This window comes from Pygocentrus nattereri, chromosome 5 (genome assembly GCF_015220715.1).
Source record: "Pygocentrus nattereri isolate fPygNat1 chromosome 5, fPygNat1.pri, whole genome shotgun sequence".
NCBI classification, from domain to species: Eukaryota; Metazoa; Chordata; class Actinopteri; order Characiformes; family Serrasalmidae; genus Pygocentrus; species Pygocentrus nattereri.
Genome location: NC_051215.1, coordinates 38,842,190 through 38,870,144, shown reverse-complemented (window position 1 = coordinate 38,870,144; position 27,955 = coordinate 38,842,190). Strand labels below are relative to the sequence as shown.

General features: G+C 39.9%; 1 protein-coding gene across 4 annotated transcripts in view; it reads left to right on the top strand.

Moving 5' to 3' along the window:
• Positions 1-10,966: 10,966 nt before the first annotated feature.
• The window catches only part of unc5b (unc-5 netrin receptor B), a 65,431-nt gene continuing 48,442 nt past the window's right edge, over positions 10,967-27,955 (top strand). For 2 of the 4 annotated variants that reach the window (XM_037538857.1, XM_017723154.2), the window contains exon 1: positions 10,967-11,652. In XM_037538857.1, coding sequence (XP_037394754.1) covers positions 11,565-11,652 — 88 coding nt within the window. In that variant the 5' untranslated portion in view covers positions 10,967-11,564. The remainder of the gene's footprint in view (positions 11,653-27,955) is intronic. The other 2 variants (XM_017723147.2, XM_017723164.2) reach the window with 2 other exon arrangements.

Sequence of the window (27,955 nt, the reverse complement as noted above, 5' to 3'; positions counted from 1 at the left end):
CTTATCTGCCAGTTCCTTTTCAGCTTTAACTCCACCGCAATATCTCCTTCTCTTAACCATATTGCATACAAATGCAGTGAAGAGCCTTCATCTCCACAGGCTGTTGAATCTCCTCACATCTCTGTCACTGCTGAGGTATTTACCCAGGTGACTGTTAGATGGGAGGGCTGTAGTACACAGATCTGGGCTTGCTTTTATGTGCTCTAAATGCCAGCGTGTGTAAGCATCAATCAGAGCCCAGCCATTCCAGTCTGCGCTGACTCACCGCTAAGCCATTGCACCGAGACATTTACTTTAGAACTCTATTTAAGCTGCATCCTAACCCACACACACAACGATATATACTACAATTTAGTAGTGAACCTGCAGTTTATGTGCAATATTGTAGGGTTGCAGCACAAGGGATACACTTCAAGGGCACTGCTGGTCATTTCTGACAACCATATATTTTAATAAATACATATTTACAGGACATTTACCAAGTTTGCAGGGCATTTATTCAGCTTAGCAGATGGGAACTTTTCGAAACCTTTTGTTCATTGTAAATCATGGATGCCATAGATATTTCACATAGGAAACACAGATGCCCATATCTTCTCATTTTTCTTCTTAAAGTTCACTTATGAAATTGGTATGATTTTATAAATCAAAAACAGATATAACTCACTAATTCTATCTGCCCATTTATCAATCTCTCTTATCCCCTTGAGTTAGACAGCCTATTTTTGTTACTTTAAGGGTGATATACACTCACTGAGCATTTTATTAAGTATGCCTACCTCGTATTTACACTCATTGTCCATTTTATCAGATTCACTCACATAGGAACACTTTGTTGCTCTACAACTGCAGACTATAGTCCATCTGTTTCTTTGCATTATTTATCTTACCTTTAGCATTTTCATCCAGTACCACAGAGGAGGTATTACTTGGGTAGTGGATCATTCTCAGCACTGCAGTGACATTGATGTGGTATGATGTGTTAATGTGTGTTGGGATGAGTGGATCAGACACAGCAGTGCTGCTATAGTTTTTGAATAGCTCAGTGTCACTGCTGACTGAGAATAGTCCACCAACTAAAAATATCCAGCCAACAGCATCCTGTGACCACTGATGAAGGACTACAGGTTGACCAACACAAACTGTGATGAGCTACCGTCTCTGACTTTACATCTACAAGGTAGGCATGTCCAACAAAGTGAACAGTGAATGGACACAGTGTTTAAAAACTCCAGCCACACACACTGACACGTCACCACCACGTCAGTGTCACTGCAGTGCTGAGAATGCTTCACCACCCAAAGAATTCCTGCTCTGTTGTGGTCCTGTTGGGGCTCTGACCATTGAAGAACAAGGTAAAGGTAGGACAACAAATTATGCAAAGAGACAGTCTGTAATTGTAGAATTACAAAGTGCATCTATATGGTAAGTGAGGCAAATGAAACGGAAGATGAGTGCAGATAATAGGTATGCGTACTTAATAAAGTGCTCAGTGAGTGCATGTAAATATCATCTGTTCTGATTGGCAGCAATATAGAAGATGAAGAAGGAGGACACATGTGCAAGGCCAAAGTTTTATTGTAATTCACTAGGAAGGAATTCACAACAGCAATGAAAAACACTGAAAAAGAACACTTGGAACACAGATACTATACAGAAAGAAACCAAAGCCTGAGGAGCATGAAGAAAACCCATATTCAACTGGGAAACCCCAAAAAACAAAGCCTGTAAACTCAAGTCAAACAACCAGGGGTATAAATACACTTAGAATGAACAAGAAACACCTGGAAGTAATAATGAGAGGGCAGGCTACAGACTAGAGAGAGAAAGAGAGACAGGTGAGGGGCATGACAAAAGGGTGGAGGAAGGGAGTAGCAGGACAGCAAAAACGGAAGCACATGCAGAGACACAAGGAAGGACATAAACAAGGAGGGAAAACAGACAATAACAGAGTAAAGCAGAGCACAAATGTCACACTGGTTCTGCATATTGTGGCTCATTCAGAGGGGAGTGAGGGCTGAAACGCTCCTTACGACTTCAGCGTGAATGGACAGGGTTAAACACAAAGGCTGAATAGGTGGATATATGCTAAATGGATTTGTTTCTTATTTATGGACTGTGAAGAGAACTGTACATTTCTAAGCTTATAATGTGTACATAATAGACCAAACTATGTGATTTAAAAGAAGGAATGAGAAGAAAATACTTCTATATATAATATATATAATATTTTCACTCTTTCAGAAATGTATATTACTGTCATGTCCTGTGTAATGCTGCTACCTCTAAATTTGCCTGAAAATTTGCTTAAAAAGGACGGTTGTTCAAGGACACTTTAGTAAAGAAACGCATGATTAAAGGGTTCTTTGCATTTGAACAGGTTCTTCAGATAGAGAATGTGCTAGCACAAAAAATGGTTCTTCTATTGTAACAAGCTTTTTTGGAGCTATATAGAATCCTTTTCAAAATATAGAACCATGTACAGCACATTCTCCATCAAGCAGAAGAACAATTTCATGATGCAAAGAACCCTTTAATAATGCAAATAGTTCTTTGAGTGTTCATGGTTCTATGCAGAACCATCTTCTTCACTAAAGAACCCTTGAAGAACCATCTTGTTAAGTGTGTACTGAAATCCGACACTCAAAACTGCAGATTTGTTGCAGGTCCTTGTCGATCTCTCTCTGTCACTCAGGCTTTAGGCTAGCTCTTACATTTCAATGTGTGGCTGATGGACAGGTACAAAAGAGCAGGAGGACAGAAAATGATCATTTTTCCCAGTTGTTGTGTCACCTTTAATTTCATTAGCTCTTCTTGTGGTTGCCGCAGGAGAGTTGAGTTTCTGGGGCACCAATCAGAGTAATAGTCTTGCCCATGCAATCTGCTAAAAGGCCCACAGCCCACAAGCCCAGGTGTACCAGGGGATTACAGCAAGGCAGGACAGGAGAAGCCAGCATGGAGGCATACGCAGCTTTACAAGCACATGCATGTACAGACATACAGTATTACACACACATGCACACATGCTGAGGTGGTAATTAGCAAACACCTTCAGAAAACCCATGCAATACATAATATTACCAAAACAGTGTAAGATTATCACATGTAGCAGGCAATATACAGATGTATGCAAATGTTTGGACACCCCTGGCCAGATTACATGCTTTGTTGATTTTCTAAGTGAACACATCATCTACAAACTTATGCAGCATTTGTCTGCAAATAGTGTGCGATTTCTATTCATATTTGAAAAAAAATGAAACATAAAATATAAAATGTGCTATATCCTTTGTAGGGGCCCCATTTTATGTTTTATTATTTTTTCCTATATGACAAATTCAGCAAATAACTAACAATAACTGTGCATTAATTAAAATGCTAAAGTATGTTTTCTGTAGAAGAATGTACTTCTTTTCATTTACAACCTCATTTTCAAAAAAGCTGCTGTGCAAAATCAATACAAAAATCAATTCAATGATGTGCAAATCTTTTAACTTGTATATTTAATTAAACCTGTACACAGGACGCTGGGATGCTGGTTTTTGAACTGTGCACTGATAAGTCAAATAGTGCCTTTCTTCTTTAGCCTGGAAGACTTTCTTTCACAGATTCATGAACCCCTCTCCATCTTTACCTCTGAAAGACTCAGCACCCTGGGATGCTCTTTTTATACCCAATCATTTTACTGACCTTATACCCAATTAGCATAATTAGTTGTGGATGTTCCATCATTTTTCTGTGCAGCATTGCACAACTTTCCTGTCTTTTATTGCTCCTGTCCCAGCTTTTTTTTTAACTGCGTTGCTGGCATCAAATTCAAAATGTGCACATATTTTTAAAAAAACATAACAAATTCTCAGTTTTAACATTTGATATGTTATCTTTGTTCTCTTTTCAGTCAAAAGTAGGATTTAAATGCTTTGCATATCGTTGCATTCTGTTTTATTTACTTTCGCACAGTGTAGAGACTTCTATATTTTGACCAGGGGTGCGTGTCAATTAGTGCTATATAGAACCTATTCATAAAAGTTCAAAACATGCTCCATCAGTCTGACCAAACATTTTTCCATCCAAAAGAATCTAATACTCAATAAGCATTGAAGATCTGTCCTTTTTAACAGTGCACTCAAAGCACAAATCTATCTTTTTTGCATTGGCAGTTCATGTCCTTGGTAATATCAAGCAAGATTCATCATTTAAAAGATAAGATTCTTGTTTCTTTTCAAATTTGGTTGAAATGTAGTGATATTTGCTTGATTTTAAAACAGCACTGTGAAAAAAGTATTTGCCCCTTCCCTTTTATTTCTGGCAATTTTGGTCACACCTCAGGGTTTCAGATTATAAACCTACATTCAATATTAGACAATGGTAACCCAGGTCAATATAAAATGCTGTTTTTAAATGATTATTTCATTTATTGAAGGAAAAATGCTGTTCAGAACTACCTGGCCCTATCTGAAAACTGAATTGCCCCTTTGGCTACTAAATCAACCATTTAACTTAATTTAATTTATTAGTAGATTCAAGGCCCAATCCCATTTCACCCCTTGCCCCTAACACTTAGCCCTACCCCTCTGTTTTGCGTGTTCATGTCTAGTGGTAGGGTTGTCCCGATTGTTGTTGAGATGAAGGGGCAGGGTGAAGTGTTAGGGCTACATGGCCCTTCAAACGGAGATTTTTCAGAGGCATACTGCAAATGGAGTGTTATGAGAAAATTCCCAGAATGCTACATGAATCATTGGCAAGATGGCTGCACAAGCGACCAAAGAGATACATAAATGTAAATATTTCTCTGTTAAAAAGCCGCTGTATTGTAAGAGCCATTGTAATAGAGGTTTATGGTCATTCCCTTCATAACACATAAAAATCACTAATAATACGCTGATGTCTCAGTCGCTACCTAGTCGCTACGTGAGGTTGCTGCACCATTTAAGGTAGAATGGGAAATTTTGCTCATGAAGCTAAGTTCAGCTTTATATCACCAAAGAATTCTTGGTGTTATTATTAATTATTAATAAATAATTTTTTAAGGTGAATGATGCCCTAAATGTATTTAAGCAGTGAGGAGCTGAACTTTCCCCTCCTCTGCTGTCACTGCAGACTGGCAGGGCCTACAGAGGAGCACTAGTAGCTGTTAATGAAGTGATGTGGTTTTTTGTTTGCGCTCTTTTTTATTTGGTGACCCGTTTGACTCGTTTGATTGATTGATGCGTGAAACTGAAGTTGTGAATGAATCGCGAGCGTCCTGCTTTCCAGTCTCCTTCGGATAAACGGCAAATGTCAGTGTAATATTCCCTTATTGTTATAGTATGGAGATAAAGCAGGAAAACTCATCCTGATTTTTTTTCCAGGCTATTTTAAATATGATTAATCTGTCCTGTCATGTGACACACAAGTGAGATCACCACAGCTGGAGGCAGCATATTGGAAATGGCCGATAAAACCTTGTCACGTAAAAGTTGTTGATGACAACTGAAGACATATCTGGTTCTTGAAGGGTTGTCCCATTTCATGGGGGGAAGATTTCAATCACTGTCCCATGTAACTCGTTTTCAAGGGAGAGGGTTACACTCAAAAATAGGTTAATAGGTTAAAATAAGACATGGGATTGGGCCTTAAAACATATTGAAGGTGTATAGTTGGACCTTAAAACCACTGTTGTACCTTTGAGGGTACATTTACATTGCTTGTACCTTGATTAACAAAAATGTACTTGCTTTATTTCTAACAGCGTAAAGAGATTCCGTTTGTAAAACAAAATCTTTCAAATATACCAGCCTTGAAAGGGTTACAAGCCATTGCTAATGCTCTGGGACTCCAGATAACCACAGTGAGAGCCACTATTTTATAAATAGAGAAACTTGGAACAGTGAACCTTCCCAGGAGCTGCTAGCCTACCAAAATTTCACCAAGAGCGCATTGATGATTCATCCAGGAGGTCACAAAATAACCCAGACGAAAAGCTAAAGAACTCCGTTAAGGTCACTGTACACGATTTCCAGAAGAAAGACACTGAGCAATAATGGCATACATGGGAGAGCTGCAGGGCATGGCCACTGCTGAGAAAAAAAAACACAAGTCTCATCTCACATTTGCCAAAAAACATCTAGATGATGCATAAAACTTTTGGGATACTATTCTGTGGACTGATGAGTCAGAGTGAAACCATGAATTCTGCTCTCTATCAGAAAATGCTGACATAGAATGTCCACTTTTTCAACCTAAAGCTCAAGCGCAGTTGGGTTATGCAGCAGGGCAATGAAGCACACAAGCAAGTCCACCTCTGAATGGCTCAAAAGAAAGAAAAGGCTTTGGAGTGGCAGAGTCAAAGTCCTGACTGAATCCCTTTGAGATACTGTGGTAAGTCCTTGAACAGGCAGTTCATGCCTGAAAGTCCACCGATGAAGCGATTTAAAAAACTCATCTCAGGTTATCGCAAATGTTTGATTGCAGTTGTCACTACCAAGGGTGGCACGACCTGTTATTAGCTTTAAGAAGGCAATTACTTTTTCATATGGGTGCTATAGCAGAACCATTTTGCCATGCAAAGAGCCATTTAGGAACAGAATGGTTCTCTATAGAACTCATTGCCTTGACTAAAGAACCCTTGAAGCATCATCCTTTTCAAGAGTGTATTTACACTCAGAAAATGTGTAATTTGATTGGTGGCTTAAGTACTTGAAAGGTTTGACATCACAACAAAGTGATTAAATGATTTTAGCATTGTTCTCGAAGTAGCACTGCCACAAACATGGCTGAAATAATTTACAAGTGATACTGTTGTCCTCAAAGTAGACCTGGTTCATCCTTAGCGTCTAACTTTATTGCACATGTATTTGTATTAAAATCATTAGAAGAGACTAATCCTTTGATGGATAGTATACATTGTGTAGAAAATGTATCATAACCTTACATTTAACCTAAGCAGATGGAGAACAGAGCAAAGGAAACAGGCCTACATGTAGGCAAGCAAACAAGGACATGAACAACATGAGCAACATGAAATCGCAAAACCAAAATGTACTAGATGCAAGGATACATTCAAGTAATGATGTAAAGAAGAATCTGCTGACTATATCCTGCTCCGATGAAAGACTGCAGATATACAGCACATTGCCTTTATTATGTACCATATATATATGTACCTCCACACTTTATATGGCTCTGGGAAGTATCATCAGCTGAACTGCATGGGGTGATTATAGCTTGCACATTTACCGTACGCACATATTGAAATCTATTAAATGCCTTCCTCTCTGGCCCAGCAGGAGTAATTAGTGTGTGGTTTGGGTCAATTCAATAATTCCTGAAAATAATATTCAATTATAGCTTCCGCTGCGTTCAGAGGACACATGCTATTTATAGAATGTTCCTCCCCCATTTTACAAGAAGTTGACTTTATCTGTTTCAAACTTTGAAATACAAAGCTAATTCATTGTCATCAGGCTTAGCTTGTTATTATAGCAGCTCTGTAATTACGTCTCTATAATTGGCTTTGTTTCACCTTACAGAACCTACCTGTCAACCTGTGTATGTGCCGCCTGTATGTTGCGTGTTTTGATTGATTGCAGGTTGGGGGACCTTTGACACGTAATAATTCCACTGTTCCTATTCTTGTACTGGTTGCATATGGCAAATAAACCTTAAATCCTGAAGTCTGACATCTGGGTCTCATCATTTTCTAATATTAACCCACATTACCATGCCACAGTCTCTCTCTCTCTCTCTCTCTCTCTCTCTCTCTCTTGCCTTGACTGTGCCTCATGCTCTTGAGATACATTTCCAATTAGTTTGAACATGATTTGGTGCAACATCACTTGTGCAACTTTCCTAAATTAGATTAAACATACAATATGAGGGTGAAGTGTGACCACAAGTAATGTGTGCTATGCAATATATATAATAAACTGATGATACAAGCTGATGATACTCGGGAGCCAGAGGCGGAATGTCAGCATGAAGGACATTTATTAAGGCATTTTCTGCTATCATATTCATAATCTAAAATTGAGGTCAAAGGAAGTCAGAGATAACACAAGCAAATGTTTTATTCTGAACTAAATACATTACTTTAGACCAATAGCAAATCAATCAAGTTCAAAGCAGACTGCACTATACTCTTTATAATAAAATGACCAGAAATGGTTCTCTAGAGCACTGCCATAGAACAACCACTGTTAGCTCCCCAAGCCTTTCAATGACTGTTCTTTAGAGAACTATTTTTGTAAATGAGAAGTCTGGATGTGAAGAACATTTTTAAGTGCAAATATTCTACAAAGAACCCTTACATTTTCAAAAGTTTTAAACAATTCATTCATTAGGATATACATAAAGTTATTTAGAGTGGTTTGATGTGAAATGCTCCATTCTAGAGAAACTGACTGAATTCTGAATTGAGTCAGAATTGCTCACAGTAGTGGTGATAGGAAGCAGATGTCCAAAGACTTACTGCCTCTAAAAGCAACCTAAGAGAAATGTTTACATATATGTTGCCTAATGCCTGAGACATTGTGTTACAACAATTTTGCAATACGTTTTCGGCCAAAAATGCATATTTTTTGATCCATGCAGTGCAGAGAGGTAGATGCAGATCATTGCATGGAAAAATGGCCCAATAAAAAGCTTTTTTTACCATCAGTATTATATATACAAACTCACACATAACACATGTAAGTTCATTGGTTATTTTGGAAAGTGAATAAAATGGCTTTGTTTGTGTTGAAGACATTGTGATCTCTGGTTCCTGTCACCACCACAGTGAAGAATGTGGAGGGCAGCACATTTCTCTACAAAATAGCATTCCAAACCACTTTGAATGACTCTATAGCTCAAAAATTCAAAACTTCTGAAGAATGATGGACTTATTCTTTAAGTTGGTATAGAACTTTCAGGTTTTACGAAAATTCTTTAAACTTTAAAAACACTTCTTCACACTCATAAAAACACTCACACATGTAGGTTCACTGGTTATTTTGGATAGTAAATAAAAGGCTTTATTTGTATTGTAGACATAGTGATCTCTGCTTCCTGTCGTCAGCATTGTGAAGAAGACAGAGATGGAAAAATTTCTTTACATTGTAGCTTTCTAAACCACCTTTAATGACCTCACAGCTCAACAATTGAAATCTTCTGAAAATTTTTAAAAATTGGTTATGCTTTAAATTGGTTTAGTACTTTTAGATTTTGTGAAAATTCTTTAAACATTAAAAGCACTTCTTCACACTCAGCTCATTTTTTGGAACATGTCTTTTTTTAAGGGATCTAAAAGTGGTTCTTCTATTCAATGCTCACAGAACCCTTTTTAGCACCTTTATTTTTAAGAGAGTTAGACTGCAAGGGAAACTGGAAAAGTAGTACATGCCTGAACAGTGACGATCATTAGCGAGACATCGTCCAGTGAGGTAGACACACAGCGGCTATATATACATATACAGATGCTGATAACACAAACAAGACACTGTACAAACAATGATCGGGCTGTGTGCAGAGATGAGCCAGAGAAAGATAAATCTTGCCAGTATTGCATGACTTTGGTTAGGATAGAGACTGAATGTATTAGGAGAAGAGCTCTTGGAAACATGTTGCACGTTGCTTTATGTCTTGAATATTTTTTTACACTTTTTGCAGGAATCAGTTTCCTATAGGCCTTTACAAAGGAATTTGGACACATTGTACTAGTACAAGTACAAGTATTAGACATGTCTTTCTCCCTCAAACATCTAAAAAAAATGCTTCAAACTGCATAACTGGCCTGGTGACTAACCAAAAATACACATTCAGAAATACATCCTTGCTCCAAGAATCCGGGGGCTTGCATATTTATCTAATGGTTATACTGAAAGGGACAGTAGGAGGGGCTGTCATGACAAGCGCCTAGGGATTAGGCCTATGAGCTTTTGAAGTTGGCTTTGAGCTACTAAATGTTCAAGATTATGTCAGATACAGTAACTTAAGCCTAGGTGGTTCCTGCTGGTTCTCTGCCCACCCTTTCAGCCCTTTCTTTAAGGGAGCTTGGGATGCAGACAGAGTTATGTCATCTTTCGTGTGTTGGTGTCTGCTGTGAAAAGCAATAATGGCGTCCACAGTGACCATAGCAAAGTCACTGAAGCCAAATGTAGTCTATTCAGTTTTCCTATTTGAAAAGGAACCAGATAAATAATACTGTAGTGAGGAACTATGTGTTTTAGATAGAGAACATTTTGTTCAGATGAAATATTATATCTGACTCAGTTTATCGTGTCTTCCAACCTCTGCAATATCTGTAGATTACTAATGACCACCTACACTGGCCACCTGGTTGCTTGAGCTACACATATTACATATAGCAGCATTAGCTTTCTCACTGAGTGATACTGGATGTCACTTGCGAAATAAGTCCTCAGTTGTCTTTAACTTAGTGGTTAAAAATAATCACATAAATGACATACTTGCATTCACACCACCGTACACGTGTATTACATTTGCCAGCAGAGTATTGAAGCAGTTTTAGGAAAGGGCGCCCTCGTGTGGTTGAATATATAACGTTACCGTATAGCACCTCAATGAATCTAAAATCTACGCGCACATATATGAAAATCTATACTTCAGCTCAAAACAATTCCTGAGAACAAATGTCTGTTTACAGAGACTTAATCTGTGCTTATATATGGACGGTTGCTTAAAAAAACGCATTTCCCATCTTATTGCTCTTATAATGTTAGAAAATAGAACTTGTTGCATGTATTTATTTATTTTAGGTTTTTATATGCCTGCTGTGTTGACTTACCACATGAATCATGAATCTGAACATGAACATGAATCTTCATCATAACTGTTCTGTAAGAAATTCAACTTCAAACCTGCACAGTTACACTACCCCTCTCCGAGAAGCCTGGGAATCCAGCTCCGGGGTTTTTATGCAGCCGCCACATCTCTATCCCCCCTCTGCTGGACTTCTGGCTCTCACTTCTCCAGCCTTCTCGCGGAGGGAGGTGCGCGGTGATTGGCTGAGCGGGCGATGGGAGTCCAGAGGCTGGCATTTCAACTCTCTGTTCAAAGCCGCCGTGTTGGTGTTTACAGCCTGACTGTCCGCGGTCCACAGAAGACAGGACACCTTCAGAGGAGGATGGCGAGGCACAGATAACAGCTGTTGGCGCGAGCGGAGACTGTCAAGCCTAGGCGACATATCGAAGGGCAGTCTGTCTTATTTCCTCTTCGAAAGTGAGCTGCGTGGTCTGCTTGGTCGAGTCGAAATGCAGAGAATAGTCTGACTGTCGTGAAGTTTTGAAGCTGTCGAACTTCACATGTGAGAAACTGCTGAGCGGCTTCGTGAAGTTCGCCTCGCTGAGCGTGTGACTCGCTGCTGTTTTCCTCACAGCGGAACTTCTCACCTGACTGTTTTTGCTCTGCCCGTTGGTGAAAAGTTGGTGGAGACAGACCATTTTGTAGCCACGGAAGCGCGTTTATCTAAGGAGAACATCACGCCCTCCGCACTGAGCCGCCTACAGAATTGTGTGGAAAGGTGTCTTCGTTGGCGACTTCATCGAGAGCACCCGGGACGTTTGGCAGCAGCGTAACCGAGAAAGATGCTCTCTGTGCGGATACGGCGCGAACAAGCTCCCGCTCCTGTGCTGGCTCTCCTTTTCATTTGTGGAACCTTCATGACCAGCGCAGGTACTTTACTCTGGATGTATATATACCTATAACTTGCTTTTCGCTCTTTGACGAAAGCATATTTCATTTCGTTGCGTTGAAGGTTGAAACGCCTTGTTAGCCACAGTTGTTGAGGGGAGGTTAAAGAGAAAACGAGGCGCCCCGACTTCCCCCTCCAGATAAACACACGCCCAGACAACATAGGTGATAAGATGCTGCTTAGGCAGGATTCATGCCCACTTCAGCATATAGATTAGATAAAGCTGTGCTGTCTTGGACGTGAATCAGTCTTGATAGTGAGACACAGCTATGCAGTGGGTGATAAGTCACTAATAAGACTTTGAATGGTTTCGTTATGAATGAACCTCGCAGGGTTGTTTATCCTGTGGGGCCATTACATGGGTTCATTTATTGTGTCCTGTAGACGTTGAGCTTTCAGTGGAGAGAGAAAAGCAGTCAGGATTCATCGGGAACTTGACGGCCCAGGATATGGGCAGCAATGCCATAGGTTGGTCCAGGTTTACTGCAGTGTCAAAGGAGGTTATATACATTCTTTCAAGTATAAAGGCTGTAGAGGAAAATTGGGTATAAGTTATATCACACAGTTTTATGTGGTCTGTTTATTTGTAGTGCGTATTGTTTGAGAGTTAAATGCAGCACGTTGGCGCGCAGTGATTTGTAGGTTGGAGGCGTGTGTTTGTGTGTGGCCGCAGCGCGCGCTCGTATCGCGCTACGGTGAAGTGTGAAACTCCGCGTGTCCTGTGCGCGCCTTTACACAGCGCTGCTCGAGGCAGTGAAGCTTGATCCTTCAGTGCCCGAGAAAAGCAGAAAAGTCCTGCGTTATGGAAATGAAACAGAAAAAACAAAGCGATAAGCTCTCCGGAGGAGGACGGGTTTAGGGATGCGACGCAGCACTTGGTGGACACAGAGTTTCATTGCGCTTTTGGGTCATTTAGTCATTTTCGTGAGTTTAGTCATTCTCTACTGAGAGTTTGTGCGAATGAAAGCGTCCTCAGGTTTTCTGAGATCTGATTCACTTTATTTCAACACTTTATTTCACTTATTTCATGCTGCTTCAGTAAAAAAGGTGGCTTATCGGAATCTGCACAGTCCCACTTACACAGTGTGAGAAGGGCAAGCCTGTTTTGTAAAATCTAACCTTGCCTGAAACTGATGTACTGTACTCTTTTGGTAATTTATACCATGCACTTGCATTAGCCGGATTTAAGTCGTCTACTGTAGTCTACTGTATCCTCAAAAACTGTCTAAAGAAGTTTATCTCTCTATATAGACATTTTTATTGGTTGGCGATTTAAAAACAAATAGGCCATGTTTATGTAAAACAATGTCTCCACATGTGAGTGTGTGTTAGTTGTAAGAGTGCTTTGATTTCATATGAAAATAAAAAGAAAGTCATCCTGGACATTTACAGCAATCTAGCAGAAGAGTCTAGCTGTTCACAACATGCACAGACGTGTTAAGTTTGTTTTGTTGCACACTAAAGCTTTCTTACCCCCTGCTTAATCTTAAAAGTCAGTAAAAGCAACGCAGACTCTAAGAAATCTCTATCATGCTTCACATTTATAATCAGATTGGCACAGGAAGGAGAATTCAGAGCGTCTGGTGGGTTGCTTTTTCTCTAAAAGGGATGAGAGAAAAAAAAACACAGACAAAACATAGCATCTGGCTTGGGCAGAGTCATGCATCTGTAGTTGGTGTCCTGAAGCCCCCATTCCCATTCCTGAACATACTAGTTGTTACAGATCACATATTTGTATGTCCCTTCTCATCTCATTTACTCTTGACATGATGTTTAACTGGAGCAATCTTGCACCTCCCTGTCTCTGTTGTCCCAGGACAGGCAACCCAGAAAAGCTGCTTATGCTTAATAAAAGAAGCAGCGTTTTGAAATGAAATTCTCTGAAAAGCAGTCTACAGACCTTGATGGTTGATGATGTGTTGTCAGGGCCTGGCTGGGTCAGGGCATGAGAGCACTGCTGATGGTTCTTCGTACATGAGACGAAGAGTTTTTAAATGAGGCAGAGACGCTGACACGTTTCAGCCAGTCCATAAAATTTCATAGTCCAGACAGATAACATTCATCTTCTCTCTCATCCTGTCCATTCCTTTATTCTTCCTCTCTGCTCTCTTTGTGAGTGTGTGGATGTGCTGAGCTCAGATTTCCTCTATGAGACTGCTTTCTCATTGTTGACATACACATTAATTACCCAGACTGCCAGGAACCCACGTCTGGCTCCCGTGCTCCATCAACCTCCACACTCATGGATGTCTCTGTATGCATGCTTGTGTGTGTTTGTTTTTGTATGTTATTAGGACAGACATTTTGTATGTTATGAGGACAGACACGTATTAGGGGAAAAACAAGGGTAACCTACAATGTCAGGACCACCAATCTTGATTTTATAAAGAGTATTTTTGTTTTTGCCAAAGCAAATGTTTAATTCAGCTGAAAGGGCAGAACAATTTCTTTTTTCATCACGGAGATTAATATCAGGGTTAGTTTAGTGTTAGGCGTAGAAAATTCTTACCGTATATGCTGTTCTCTGTAAAAGTTTGAACACTCCAGCCAAATGACATGCTTTGTTGATTTTCTAAGTGAAAAATAAGGGAACACATTCTCTACAGTTCAGTATATTGGAGGGAAAAACACAAAGTATCTTGACTTCTGTGTAGGACACAGTTTCTGTCTTATGTTTGTGTGCTTATGTAAAAGTTTTTTTTTATATTAAATTCAGCAAATAAACAGCAGTTGTGCCTTAACCACTTAAAAGGTCAGGGCCTGCAGATGGGCCCAAAGTTTCATTACACACTTCTATAACCTAAAAATAACTCAGTCATTTGCATTGAAGTCAGAATAGTCACTGAATAATACACCTTAGTATGTAATAAGCCTGAGAATTCAAACACGTACAGAGGTGTGTTCTCTGTAGAAAATGTGCTTTTGACCAATGCCTTGGCAGTAGATGGTCTTGGAGGGAGCCGTGAGGGAGGTGGGTGCATTTGAGATTAGCCTCTAGTGCTTAAGGTCAAGTTATATGAAAAAAAGGGGTGGAGTGTACCCTCCCTATCATGTTTACAAAGCAGAACATGTCTGACCCACCCCGGGGCTGTGTAAAGTCTCCTACGGTGTTTCACATCATGGTGGTGCATCTGGTTAACTCTCCAAAAAAATAGCTTAAAGTATTAAAATTTGGTCAGTGCTGTATGTGGCACATGAAAATGGTCTACTATGAAGCATAGTGCAGTTTGTAGGTGTGGACATGGCTGGTCTCTGAGAAACAGGCCTATAGGAGAAGGACAATGAGGGCTTACAAAATAAATGTAATTAGTTAAATTGTTCGAGGCAGGAGAAGCTAGAAAGTACTGAAAAAGATGATCTACCTCTTAGAAAGAAAGAGAAAACAGTGCATATGTTGATGAGCAGATTGGTAGCGCAACCTGCACTGCTGGGCTGTGCATTAGTTTAATGGTCGCTTTGGGAGGGAGAAATGGAAGAGGGGTATTGGAGATCACTGGTGTTCCACTCACTCCCCAATCCTGTATTATTCATTACTGCAAAGTGGCCCTTGTTAATATTTTAAACCTGTTTATGATTCCTCTGCACCTTTACATGGGCATGCGTGCATTTGCCCTGAGGAGGAAATCTGTAGTACATGCTGTCATTTGAGTGAGTCTGTATGTATATCAAAGAAGTTTGGAGAAGACTTTGACATTATAATTACTTGCTCTTTCTTGGCCCAAAGCTCCAGCAGTCATTAGGAACACTACAGCAAATGGTAGGGATGCACTAAAATTGATTTTACAAGCTTATAACGATAACCAATAATTAACACCTCACCATGACCAATACTAATGACTATAACTATTGCATTTTAAAACAAGGTCACACTAGAGTCTTTATATGAAGTGCATTGAATGTAAGAGCAGGAGGTAAAATCTGCAAAGATGCACACTTGATTAATTTAAAATGCCATGATATAGCTAAATCGTATAGAAAAACATATACAGAAAATCAAACCCCCAGGTGTTATCTACAGCGCTGCCTATTTCATTGAGCTGAAATGAGTGGAAATACAGCACTAGTGATTACATGTGTACATAAGCTAAAAATAGCATGCTGTATCAGTGGTTGTAATTACCAGCTGGAATTACAGTATTGGTCTGATAACAGTAATTGCATTATCGTATTTTTTGCAAATAGTAATTTGGCCTCTATATATTGTGCACCCCTAATACATGGTATATACCGCTGGTGTCAGGGAGAGCTAGTCAAAAAGCCCAAAAGTAATGCACTGAATTTACTTAGTTTAAATATTTACATTATTTCCACATGTTTGTCTTTTAGTTTACTTACATATTTATTACTTACATTATTTATTTAATCTGAATCAAATACATTTTGTGCATTGCTTTTTTCAATGTACCCATCCAAAGAGTGGGAGAAAAGAGTGAACAGAGTGAGTAGAGAGACTGAAAGAAAAGACAAAAGAAAATGAATCTTGGAAAGACGCTGAGATGGAGCTGAGGGACTGATTTTTAAATATCCTTTATTAAAAAAAGAGCAAGAGAGAAGGACAGGGAGAGGGAAGTCAGGAGCAGTGGCATTCAAGCATCATTAAGTCCCTGGCACAGTCTAGGAGAAGGAGACAAGAGAAAAAGTGAGTGAGGGAGAGAAAGAGACAGAGAAAGAGTGAGGGACAGCATCGGAGGGGCCAGCCTGATGAGCAGATCGTTGGGAGGAGATGTTTTTATTAAGGCTCTTATCGATGGCTAGTGCTCTGCGTATTAATGGTGGACATGTTTAATGCTTTGCCAATACTGCACATGTTGTGCACTACTGTAAATCTGCTGCAACCAGCAGAAAGGAAGGGAGGGGGTAAAGAGAGGGAGACGGACAGTTAAGAACAGATAAGAGTATGGAAAGCTGTTAAGGAAAGCAACAGAGAAAAGAGAAGCTACATAAACAAAAGACAGTAATCAATATCATAATCAAAATGATAATAAAAGCTCTTAAGAGGAACCAATATTGAAGGAAACCGCCTGTTGAATCTGATCTCTAATACTTGATTTAAACTGTTATAAAGAATCAAGGTCTGTTTGAATAAGTAACAAAGTTCAGTCAAGTTATTCTTGAGGCATACACAAAATCCACATGCTTTTTTTACCAGTACTGGGTGATATATTGTCTATACCATGCTGGTATTGTACAGCAACATAGATTTTTAGATTTAGTTATACTGATACTTAATGAGTATAATATTAGTGTGCATATCATTCTTCATTAAATAGCAATGTGTTGCTGTACTGCTTTGGGACAGATCAGTACAATCAAAACCAGCTTGTCAAGTTTGTAGATATGCTTTTAGCATAGAGAGCCGGTCCGCAGGAATCATAGGTTCATTAGGTTAATTGTTTAATGAATACTTACACACATTACTCATCAAAGTAAAATGTACCAGTGTATTTCAGAACATTCTAAACAGGGTGATGAGAATGATTGTGAGAAGAGCTGAGGACAGGAACAATAATGAGGACAGAAAAAGTTGAAGGGGTGGGTGGAGGGACAGATGATGGGGAATGAAAAGAAGGAGTTTTTAATGAAGTCAAGGCGAGTCAAGGGAAGGATGAATGAGAAAAGAAGAGAGGGAGACTCTTCACCCTGGCCGGGTTTACGGCAGATGGAGGGTGGACTCAGGAGTGGGGGGTCGGATGGGTGGAGAGTGACAGGGCCTGCAGAAGAATGACTCGGCGGGGTGGCTTTGTGCCCGGCCTGAATGGAGGGCTGAAAGAGGGCTCTTTTCTGCCACTGTGTGTGTGGGGTGAGGGGGAGGCCAGCCTGCTTCTCTCAACTTCTGAGAGCCAGCCACAGAGAAAGAGTGTGTATGTGTGTGTTTATTCTGCCTCTGTTCTTTCTTTTCATGGTCACACTTCTAACTCAGCCGTCCGCAAACAATGGCACCCAGAGCTGACACATAAAAGTTTGTATTCTTATTCCAAACAGTGTAGTTATGACCATGACAAAGCTTTTCAGCTTCCTTTGCAGTACGTTTTGTGTCAGCTGCAGTCGTCTTAATAACTCTGTTTGACTTCTTACAGTAGAAAACTACCATCACAGTACAGCGAGTTAGGAACTGTAGACTCATGCCAACCCGAAAATGTCTTTGGCTGGGCACCTTTCCACTTGTCTTTAGTGCCTCTGCTGGGGGAATTTAGTGAAAGTGTCTCACACCTGTCAACACTCGCAGATCACTGCATGTCCTAATTACAACCACCTCAAACTCATTAACTCATGAGCATGAGCATGTTCTCTCCTCATTCTGTTGAGCCATGTGTCTGCAGCTTTTAATTGTTCTGATATGGTTGATAGGCTGATTTTGATTGAGAGGTGGGCGCAAGCTACTCAGCAGTTGATACAGGCATGCAGGAGCAATAACAGTTTGGAATGGCATTGTTAATTATACTCTTGATTTAATCAGATTTTAAAAAAATATATGTTTTTTGCATGTTCCCATATTGCCACTGTCGCGGCAAAACTTCATTTTTTTTCTGATTATTTATTCATTTCTTTTTACATTACTAGAAAGCCTCAGCTGCTCTTCACAATAAAAACAATAAAATCTTGTTACATTAACATCAAATCAAATCACATGTATTGTCACATCACTTTAACACAGGTGTGGATGTGAGTGCCCTTGTAGTACTTAAATATAAAAAATATGTAAGAAAAAAATATATACACACACATTAGACTAAATATATACATGTTTACACAATATACACATTACTATACACTGTCATTGCAATTTCCAATGTACAGTTACAGTGATTTAAATTATTAAATAATTTAAAATAAACATGTATTAAAGTTAAAAATATTTTTACTTCTCTTTGAAGTTACTAGGTTTCTTTGCAAATTTCAGGTTATTATGCCACATTCCTTGAATTGTTCTCAAAGGCAGTGTTAAAAGAGGATATAAAACTACAATTTGCAGGCTCTTATCTCCTGAGGGAGTATAGGAGTCGGGGGGGGGGGGGGGGTGTTCTGTAACTTATAGCAGTGGGGGCTAGGCCCCCAAGTGGTTTTGGTGTGGGTTCAGCCAGCGTGGTGGAACCTCTCTCATCAGGGGTGCCAGGACCACGTGAATACCTCTCCTGCCTGCTGGCTGTCTGCCTTTGTGTGTCCTGTCTTGAAAGAGAGACTTTTTGAGGCCATGCAGATTCGCCTCATCTTCTTAGCCAGGCTTTTTCTCTTCAAAGGGAAGTTCAGACCGGTCCATGCCTGAAGATTAGGCTCCAGCCAATCTGGACGTTGTTTATGTGTGTGAACATGTGTGTGTATGTGTTTTTTCTTATCTGACGCACAGATGCTGGCTGTATGCGTGTGAGCAATAACGGTTTAAGTCTTTATTTTTGTGTAACAGGGTAGTTTTTAAGAGGATATTAGTGAACGGTTCTCTTAGCCTTCATCTTTTGCCTTGATTTGGCCCTGTTTTTTTGTCATGTTTCTGTTTTTAGTCCCTTTGAGAAAATCTCAAATACCAATCCCCTCTTTTTTTCTCTCATCCGTCCAATCTGTCTTTCATTCCCGTTTGCCTCCTATGCAGTCATCCTCTCTCTGTCTCTGTACTTTTTTGCCCCAGTGCAGTGGCGGGGGGTTGGAGAACTGCTCTTTAGAAGGCAGGGTGGAGAATCCTATCACTGCGAGTTTAACGCCTATTACAGCTCCCATCTGCCCCTGGAGGGGCTGCATTGTCAGAGGGCATCTTTGGGGGATGTGAGAGGGAGGAAAAGGGATTTATTAGGGTTCTGCAGGGGTATCCATGCTTCTGTGGGGAGGACTGGGGGACTTCTTAACACCCCAGAGGAGATGCACATGCAAATACACATGCATGCTCACACACAGAGCAGCTGGTTCGTCATTGTTGAGGTGAAAGTAAAAGAGACCTCCGCTGAGATTTGTGTGTTGGTGGTCAGTGAAGCGTGATAGTGTGTGATAAAGTAGTGTTACAAAGAAATGTGCAGAAGACCTCACACAGTGGTCCACTGTTAAAAAGAAATTCTATCCCTGCCTCTGGCAAGACAGAATTATTTAACTTAATTACCATGAGTGCACAAAAAATTATATATGAAGTATGATCTAAAATGTCCTATAATCGTGGTCTATTAAATACCCTTTTAGTCAAGGTCCTACATCAAACACTCTACCTCAAGACATAGTTATGTACACTACGTGTCATACTTTTGGGGACATCTTTCCTTCTTTTGAAATGTAAATTTTTTCATTGTTACTTTTCAGTAAAATATCAAAAAACGTCTCCAAAAAAACGTTCCACTTACTAATATTTGCGTATATCTTGCCACACTCAGCTTCATGTTCATCAAAGTGTCTTCCTTGGAGTGAAAAGGATGTTTTGCTTAAATGATGATTTGACAGTTTTCTTTTTCAAACTGCTGTTAAAAGCACATATTGGAAATCCTGAAAAGGGTGATTTAAAGACTTGAAAGGTTTGAGTGCTGATGAGTGCAAACATCACAACAAGGGGATTAAATGTTTAGAGTATGGCATTATTCATGAGGTAGCACCTTTTGTCAGTTGTTCTTTCAGTTAACGTTTTTGCAAAGTAAAATGACAAGATCTGAACAGGTTTCTATTGAAGCTTGTCTTTAATGTCAATTTTTTTCAACTACAACAAAGAAAATGTGCTCATTTATTAAAGCTTGGCAAACTTTTGACTGGCAGTGTAGTATTTTAGCAATTGGTTTTGAAATCTTGACATGTATGAGTTTATCTTGACTATTCACTATAAGCTAAAACTTGCAGTGATGAAGACAGGGCAGAGTTAGGTCAGGCCCAGTCCTGCAGTCCTGGCCCTTCAGAATGCATAAGCTCATAGGGATGGATCTGACTTAGCCCTCCTTTGCAGTCTGACCGCTGGGCTAGTTTTGGAGCAGCATGGTGTAATCCCCCTTGGATAATACACCCTGTGGAGTGCAGAAATCTCCTTCTTCCTGCGTCTTGATTTCGGATTTTCCTTTCCCAGCTTGCAGGAGTGTGAGGACTCTACCCACCCTTAATCTGAGAATGACAGCCTCCTGCCTGCCTAGTGATGGAGTGAACGAGCAAGCAAGTGAAAAGAGGAGTTGAAGGAGAGGAGAATGATGGGTGGGGTGGGGTGGAGGAGTTGACAACTAGCAGGAATCTCATGACGAGCTCACTCTCAAAATCTGTCACTTATTCAATCAGTTTGTGCTTTACACACCTTCCATGCTCCAGGATATGTCTAACTACACTCTCAAATTTGTGGACTGATGAATGGAATGATAATTAGCAAAGCTGTGTATGCAGCTTTACAGTATTCTTGCCAGCAATATTATATTCAGGTAGCATATGGAGGTATTTTTTATCTTTAGATGTTGAGAGTTATTGCTTTTGTGTGCTATTCAGATGTAACTAAGTAAGTACATATATCATTACAAGATACGTACTGAAAGTTTACATTTACATGTACATGCTCACATTTTCAAATAGTACTGTGTGGATGTGCACAAAGCTATTTAGCTAATGTTTAGCTAAACACTAATATTAGAATAAAGCTCAGTATTAATCCCATAAATTCCAGGCTTATTACCTACTAAGGCTTGATATTTAGTAAGTACAGGGACAATGCAAACTGGCTGAGCTATTCTTATATTGTAGAACTATGTAATAAAATTGGCCATTTTATGGGATTTGCTGTAGTTATGATAAAATGTTGAGTTTGACCAATCAGTGCTTCTTTACATTATATTAGAATTTAAGGAATCCATGTAAAGCCAAAAATCAAGCAGAAATTTGGAGCCACACTTTTCTTTTAACCATCTTGTAAGATGTCAGCTACTTTTTTTTAAACAACACAAACCATTCTTACTGCATTTTCATATTCATTCTACTGTTATGTGTGTTTTTTGTTACTGGCAAAAGCATAGTTACTGCTGAGATAAATGACTGTAAACTGTTTGTTTAGGTGCCCAAGACTTCCAAGACAGTGGTGTGTGTCATTACACTGATGTTTAGCAACTGTTTTGAAGTGTGTGGCATCTTACATTGTCTTCTAATATCTGTCATTTATTGTGGTTTTCCTTTAGTAAGTGGACAGACAAAATAAACACAACAAAACAGTTTCTAAATAACAGTGAATGACATACATGCATTTCAGCATGCATGTTCAGTTCTGACAACAGCTCAAATTCAAATCATAATAAAATATGTCCTGTATTATGCATATGAACACAAATGTAGTATTGATTGAAAGTTTAGACTCTGCACTCCTGAAAGAAGTTCTCTGCTTGTTTCAACCAGTTAGTGAGAAATAATTCAGCCACAGGTCTGTTTTTTTTTTTTTAACTTTTAATTTAGTATTTAAGCCTATGTACATCTGAGTGTGTATATGTAAAAGTCTGCCCACTTCACTTCAAGCTTCTTACCTGCTGATGGACAGATGGGCAGTATGGCCGACCTCACTCTCACCTCTTTGCTTACTCCGCTTGGGCTCGGCCACTCTGCTGTGATTAGCAGGTGTGTGGAGCTTTTAGCAGCTAAACCCAGCCAGGGGTCCGGTGCCACACTTATCCCTGTCTAAAAGCAATCTGCAAATTTGGCTATAGCCAATGCACCTGCACTCTCATTCGTCTGTGGTGAGCCATTCATGTCCTCGGCCTGTGTATTGCAGCAGTGAGTCAGGTTCGGATAGCAAGGCACACTTAGCGCCCTAGCGCAGCATGGTCAACGGTTATGGGGATTAAGGAAACAGATGGACGGCCATGCTGACTGGTGCAGGTTCATTAACTCTCTGTGCATTTGCTCTGAACTGCTCCATCCTGTCCCGTCATGTCCTGTACCGTCTCGTCTCGCTCCACTCCACGTCAAGCTTTGAACCAGTGCAGCTCACGGGCTTGAAGAAGAGGAGCTGGAAGGATGACAGCAGGAGTGAAAGCCGTGAAGATGTCTATTGATCCGATGGCCGCGACGTGGGCTGGATGCTTGTGCTTGATTGATTAATCTTGAAGTGAGGCAGTGGGACTTTTACGTGGGGAAAAAAAGAGACTCTTGATGTGATGTTGTCAAGTGCATCTCCCCTCAGGGTTTGTATATTGTGTGGTCATGGGTTCATGTGTTTTGTGACCATGAAAGATAATACTGAGGTCAATATTTAGAGAGAAGAGAAGTTTTGACAGCACAGTGGACTCGTTTATAAAGTGATCTGTCAAGACTAGTGGAGATCACAGTGAGCTGAGCTTGTTAAGTTTGATCCAGTATAGGGTGAAAGGATGAGATAGACAGCATCAAACCTATAGAGCTTCTGAAGAGTACTCCGGTCGTTCTCCTTCATACACACGCTGCATGTCAGACATTCAGTCAATGCATCATTCAGATTGACTTCATGAGATACAAAACTACGGGTGCACTGATGCCACTGATTCCATTTCCTGATCTCTTGGTATTGACTGATAGCGTATCGGTCCAATTCCAGCATTTTATGCACCAAAAATGTTATAATTAAGTATTCTTTTTTAATTAAGTTTTCTTGTTTAGAATTAAACAGGGTGGTTTTTACTGAGCCTTTAAGACTGCGATAAGTGACCTCTGTTCTAAAGTGTAAGTGGGTAAACTGCTGTGGGCTGAATAAACGCATGTATATAAATGGGTTTTGTTTTCATGACATCACAAAACAGTAGAGTCAAAATCAGCTGTTTTTGCAGCTTAGTTCATATATATGGGCTGTGTGGACAGTAGAGTAAATGGTAAGTTTTGAAACTATAACAGTGCTATATCAAGCTCTTAAAAAAAAAAAAAAAAAAAAAAAAAACAAAGTTCAGTTTCCATGATGTGGACCAATAGAAAAAACTAAACTAAATATAAATAAAAAAGTAGTAAATAATTATAAATAAATGAAGTTAAATAATGACAAAATAGGTTGCTGGAAAATGCTCTATTGTGGTTTATAAAAACCTTGACATTCAATATTGAAGTATTGAATTTTATTGTTATGTATTGTGTATTAATTCTGTCTGGTGACACATAATCCATTTAAAAGACGTTTGGTGCCTGTACTGATGTTCTGATGTTGCGTCCCTATCCAAAAATGAAGACTGTCTCTGAAATTAAAGGCAGCTGCTCAGGGTTGTGAAATTAGATGTTTTGTTTGCTTGATGGACAGATGAAATTAGCTGTACTTCAGTGCCCCTCATGTCTCTCCTATGTAATAAGAATTGCTGTGCCTCAGCATGTATACCTTTGGCAAAAATGGCTTCAATTTTTTTTGTATCCTTCCTGGTCTATACTGTTCAGATTTTCACTGGCTATGTGAAATTTCCATCCACTTTTATAACAGTAACTGCTCATAATGCTTGTTAATACAATGCTGCATAATGGGACAGCATAAGGCTGCTTTGATTGATCCTGGCTCTTAGTGCATGCAGACGTATAGAAATGGACTGGCAGCCGGTAGATGTTTTAGCATCCATGTAAGCCCACTCTGTGCTACCAGTGGAGATGTCTGCCCACCCAGATGGAACAACATTTAGAAAACTCTAAGGTTGGTTCTGGAGTCAGTGAATGTACTTTTATATACTAAAAGATACTTTATTCTACCATTTGTTTATACGAAGGACAAAAGAAAAGCTTTAATAACTAGGGGTGGGCAATAATGCAATGTGTTATCATCATTGTGTTAAGGCCTGTCATAATGTCATAGGTATTGTCAACAATTTCTATAATAATTAGAATCTATCAAAAAACAGAATTAGTCCAAAGTATATAATGTCTATAAACAGGAACGAAAGCTTATGAATAGCAACGGCTAGCAACTGTTTGGATGTCAGCCCATTATGCCATTATCTTATTTACTAATATATTCATGTCCATTCTGCAGTTTTTCATGCTTTCACCTTTTTTTAATGTGACACTACTGGTTTGTTGGTGCTTTTTGTCTCCACTTGTTTGAAATACACTGAAAGTCATGGTACATGTTGTGTATAGTGCAAACGTCTTGCTGTATTGTGATATTATTTTACCACGCTACCCACAATTATGTGAACTTTTTTGACTTTTCCTTATAATCCATTTCCAAAGTTTGGATTTTTATCTACTTTAATTAAGTTGTTTAAGAAGTGCCACCTCAGAGAAGTCTTAAAAATGGCACCTTATGATAATCTCTAAACATTTGAGGTCTGGTTTCCTTTTAATTCCAGAGTAAATATGAGGTTGAAATGAGCAGGAAAGAGCATGTGAATCATAGTGATGTCTGTTCCTCAGTCAGTTACAGCTGGGGCGTGAGCTTCTCAGGCTATGAGAGGCCGCTCGTGACTCTGCTGCTGTGTAGAGGCTCTAGTGATTTAAGTGCTAGGCACTTTTGCTGTTGATTTAGGCCACTGAATGTGACTGACAGGAGTGTTTGTATGTCATTATGTGTGTATGGGGCATTGTCCACCCACACCTTTTATAAGTGTGTGTGTAGATGTGTGACTGACAGTTATACAGTGATGCCGAGTGCGTAAATCTGGGCTCGTAAAGCGTGGCGGCTGCATGGCTGCATTAGCACAACAATTTACACATCTGTCCTGGAGACACGGGCACTGGGGGAATAATGAAGCCCCAGTCGACTGGAGCCACTGTGACTGCCACAGAGGACAGACAGGAGGGGAGGCAAGAAAAATGGAGGGATGAGACGCACAGTAAACAGGATATACAGGAATCCAGAGCCTCACCTCTCCCTGTGTCTCTCTCTCTCTCTCTCTTTTTCTCTCACTCTTTCTTTCCTCCTCCTTCAACGAATGGGGGCAATTACATGGCTGTGCCTTGCATGTCTTTCATCTGGCGTGGGGAGCAGTGGTGAAATGAAGGTCCTCTTGCGTATAATTACATGGAGACATCCTGGATGAGGGTGTCTGTCGCAGTGCACAACAGAAAACAGCTCTAAATACCTTTGATATAAGCAGAGATAAAAAGACCAGTCTGACTTGTTTGATCCACCTGGGAACTGGTGTTTTCTGTCTTCAAGCTTTGGAAGAGTTACTAAGCATGATCTCATACTTTTTTCACCTGTGCTGATGGGACAGTAATTGGAGCAGTCACATCAAACCCTTTCTGAGCGCTCTTCTTGTTTTGCTCTCAAAGAGATTTTAGTCAGTGCTGCTGTGCACTTCGTTTGAAATGTTCTGAAGTTTTTTAACGCAATTATAATTACACGGGGCCTTGTTTAGTTTGATTTTATCCAGTGATTGCAATGCAACACTGCAAGAATGTGGCAAGTTTGAGGCAAGTTGAACTTTGCCACTTAGTCATTGAGCTCCAAATAAGGAGGGAGGGGAGGATACACAGATGTCAAAGTTCATTTTGGTCATTACCAAGCATAGCATGGGTATGCAATTTCAGTCATGTCTGTGTGAATCAAAGTGTAGAGGGTGTGTTTGTGTCTGTCTCTTTATATAATTATATTAGTTACATCCTGTCATGGAGTACCACTTAAGAGATGAAGCATGGTCTACACTCCACTCAACATGAATAGAGGCCAGGCAGTAGATACGGCTGTAATGGTGAGCCCAGCAGGGGTGCTGGAGAAGCCCTCTGTGCGTTGTCACACACTGTTGCTGGACCCCCTCCCCTCCTCTGCCCTCTCCTCTCCTAGCTTGCCCTCTCTCAACCTCTAACCTCGCTAAAGGAACTGCCAGAGGAGAAGAGCTGAAGTGGTGGATAGGAACATGAGAGTAAAGCTGGAATCAAGAGAGTGGAATTTGCTCCCTCTGCATTGAGCCTATTACTTTGATGGGGAACTGAAACAGAGTAGTTTACGAAGCTTTTTTCTCCTCTGTTGTACATGTATAACCATCACTCACATGATTGCTCACTTTTTTACCTTTTGAGCTGTCTTACTGCTGTGGGCATTATGGCAAAAACACCACTTGAAGACATTTTCATGACATTTTACATATCGTAATGATTCGTTTTTCAGAGCTTGGAAGTTGGAACAAACAAAAGGCACCAGCGAAATGATATTTTAGTTTTAAAAAAGGTTACTAAAAAAGCTGTACAATATTTTTTTTGTATCATACATCACTACATACATTTAAGCCAATTCTTCTCTCTTGAACTTCTAGCATTGTCAAGATTAAATTCAATTCAATTTTTATTTGTATCATTTTAACAGTGGCCATCATAACAAAGCACCTTCTCAGAAAATCCAGGTCAGAAGCATGTCACAGCAAAGAAAAGAATTAATTTCATGAAAACCATTGACTGTTAGAAGTCTATCAAGCCAAAGCATTGGCATAGGACATGAAGAACTCAATACAGTGTGAAGCAAGACTCATGCTCACGATTTCCTGATAAGAGGGTGAGCACTTAGACAGCTGCAGCACTTGGGACTCTTTTTTAAACATTTAATGAAACATGGACTTTTTCAGTGGTCTGTATGTATTGATGTTACCCACAATGTGCTCAGAAAAGCTTGTTGTGATGTAATTTATAACAATAAAGATCTCATATTGTCATGTCATACACCCTGACCTGAATTTGTGGGCTGTGGTCAACAGGCTTTACTCCATGGTAGGGTGGGTGAGAGTGGGGTTATCCTGCTGGACTCATCCCCTGCCACCGGAGGATTTTAAGCCCTGGATTTCAGATTAGCTTTAGGCCTGGATAGAGGGGTGGATTGTCAAAGGGAGTGGAGGGACAACTAGAGAGGACTCTGGGAAGAAGGACAGAGAGAGACAGAGATGAGGGGCAAGTGACTTATGGATTAGAGTGTTTTAATGAAAAAGTGCCGTCCATGTTAGAACCCCTTCACCTCATAAACACAGAGGAATACACCACCCGCATCAGTTGTTTTTTTTCCCACTCACTTTTTTCTGTTTATTCACAGGATTACCGTACCCTAATCTCTTTCCACCATAATTCAGATTAAATTTTGTATTATTTTTATTGCTGTGCCTGTACCCAGCTCTCCCTTAGGGATTGCCTGACTGACTGACTGGGCAGCCATGCTACTCGGAAAATTGATTAAAACTCTTGACCGCTGTTGGAGATTCCAAGGACACAGAAAGTGAAAAGATAAATAAAAACAATATGATAAGGGAAAAAAAACTGACCTCAGCTAGCAACACATGTTTTTGTGTGCTACTACGAGCATCTCTGCCAGATCAGAAATGATTACACTGTTGGAGTGTATGCCTGTGAGCTTGGGTGGGGAGGGATAAGAGACAGCTAGAGATATAGAGAACAAATCTTGAATAGATTAGTGAGAGATGAGGTCATTTGTCATACATA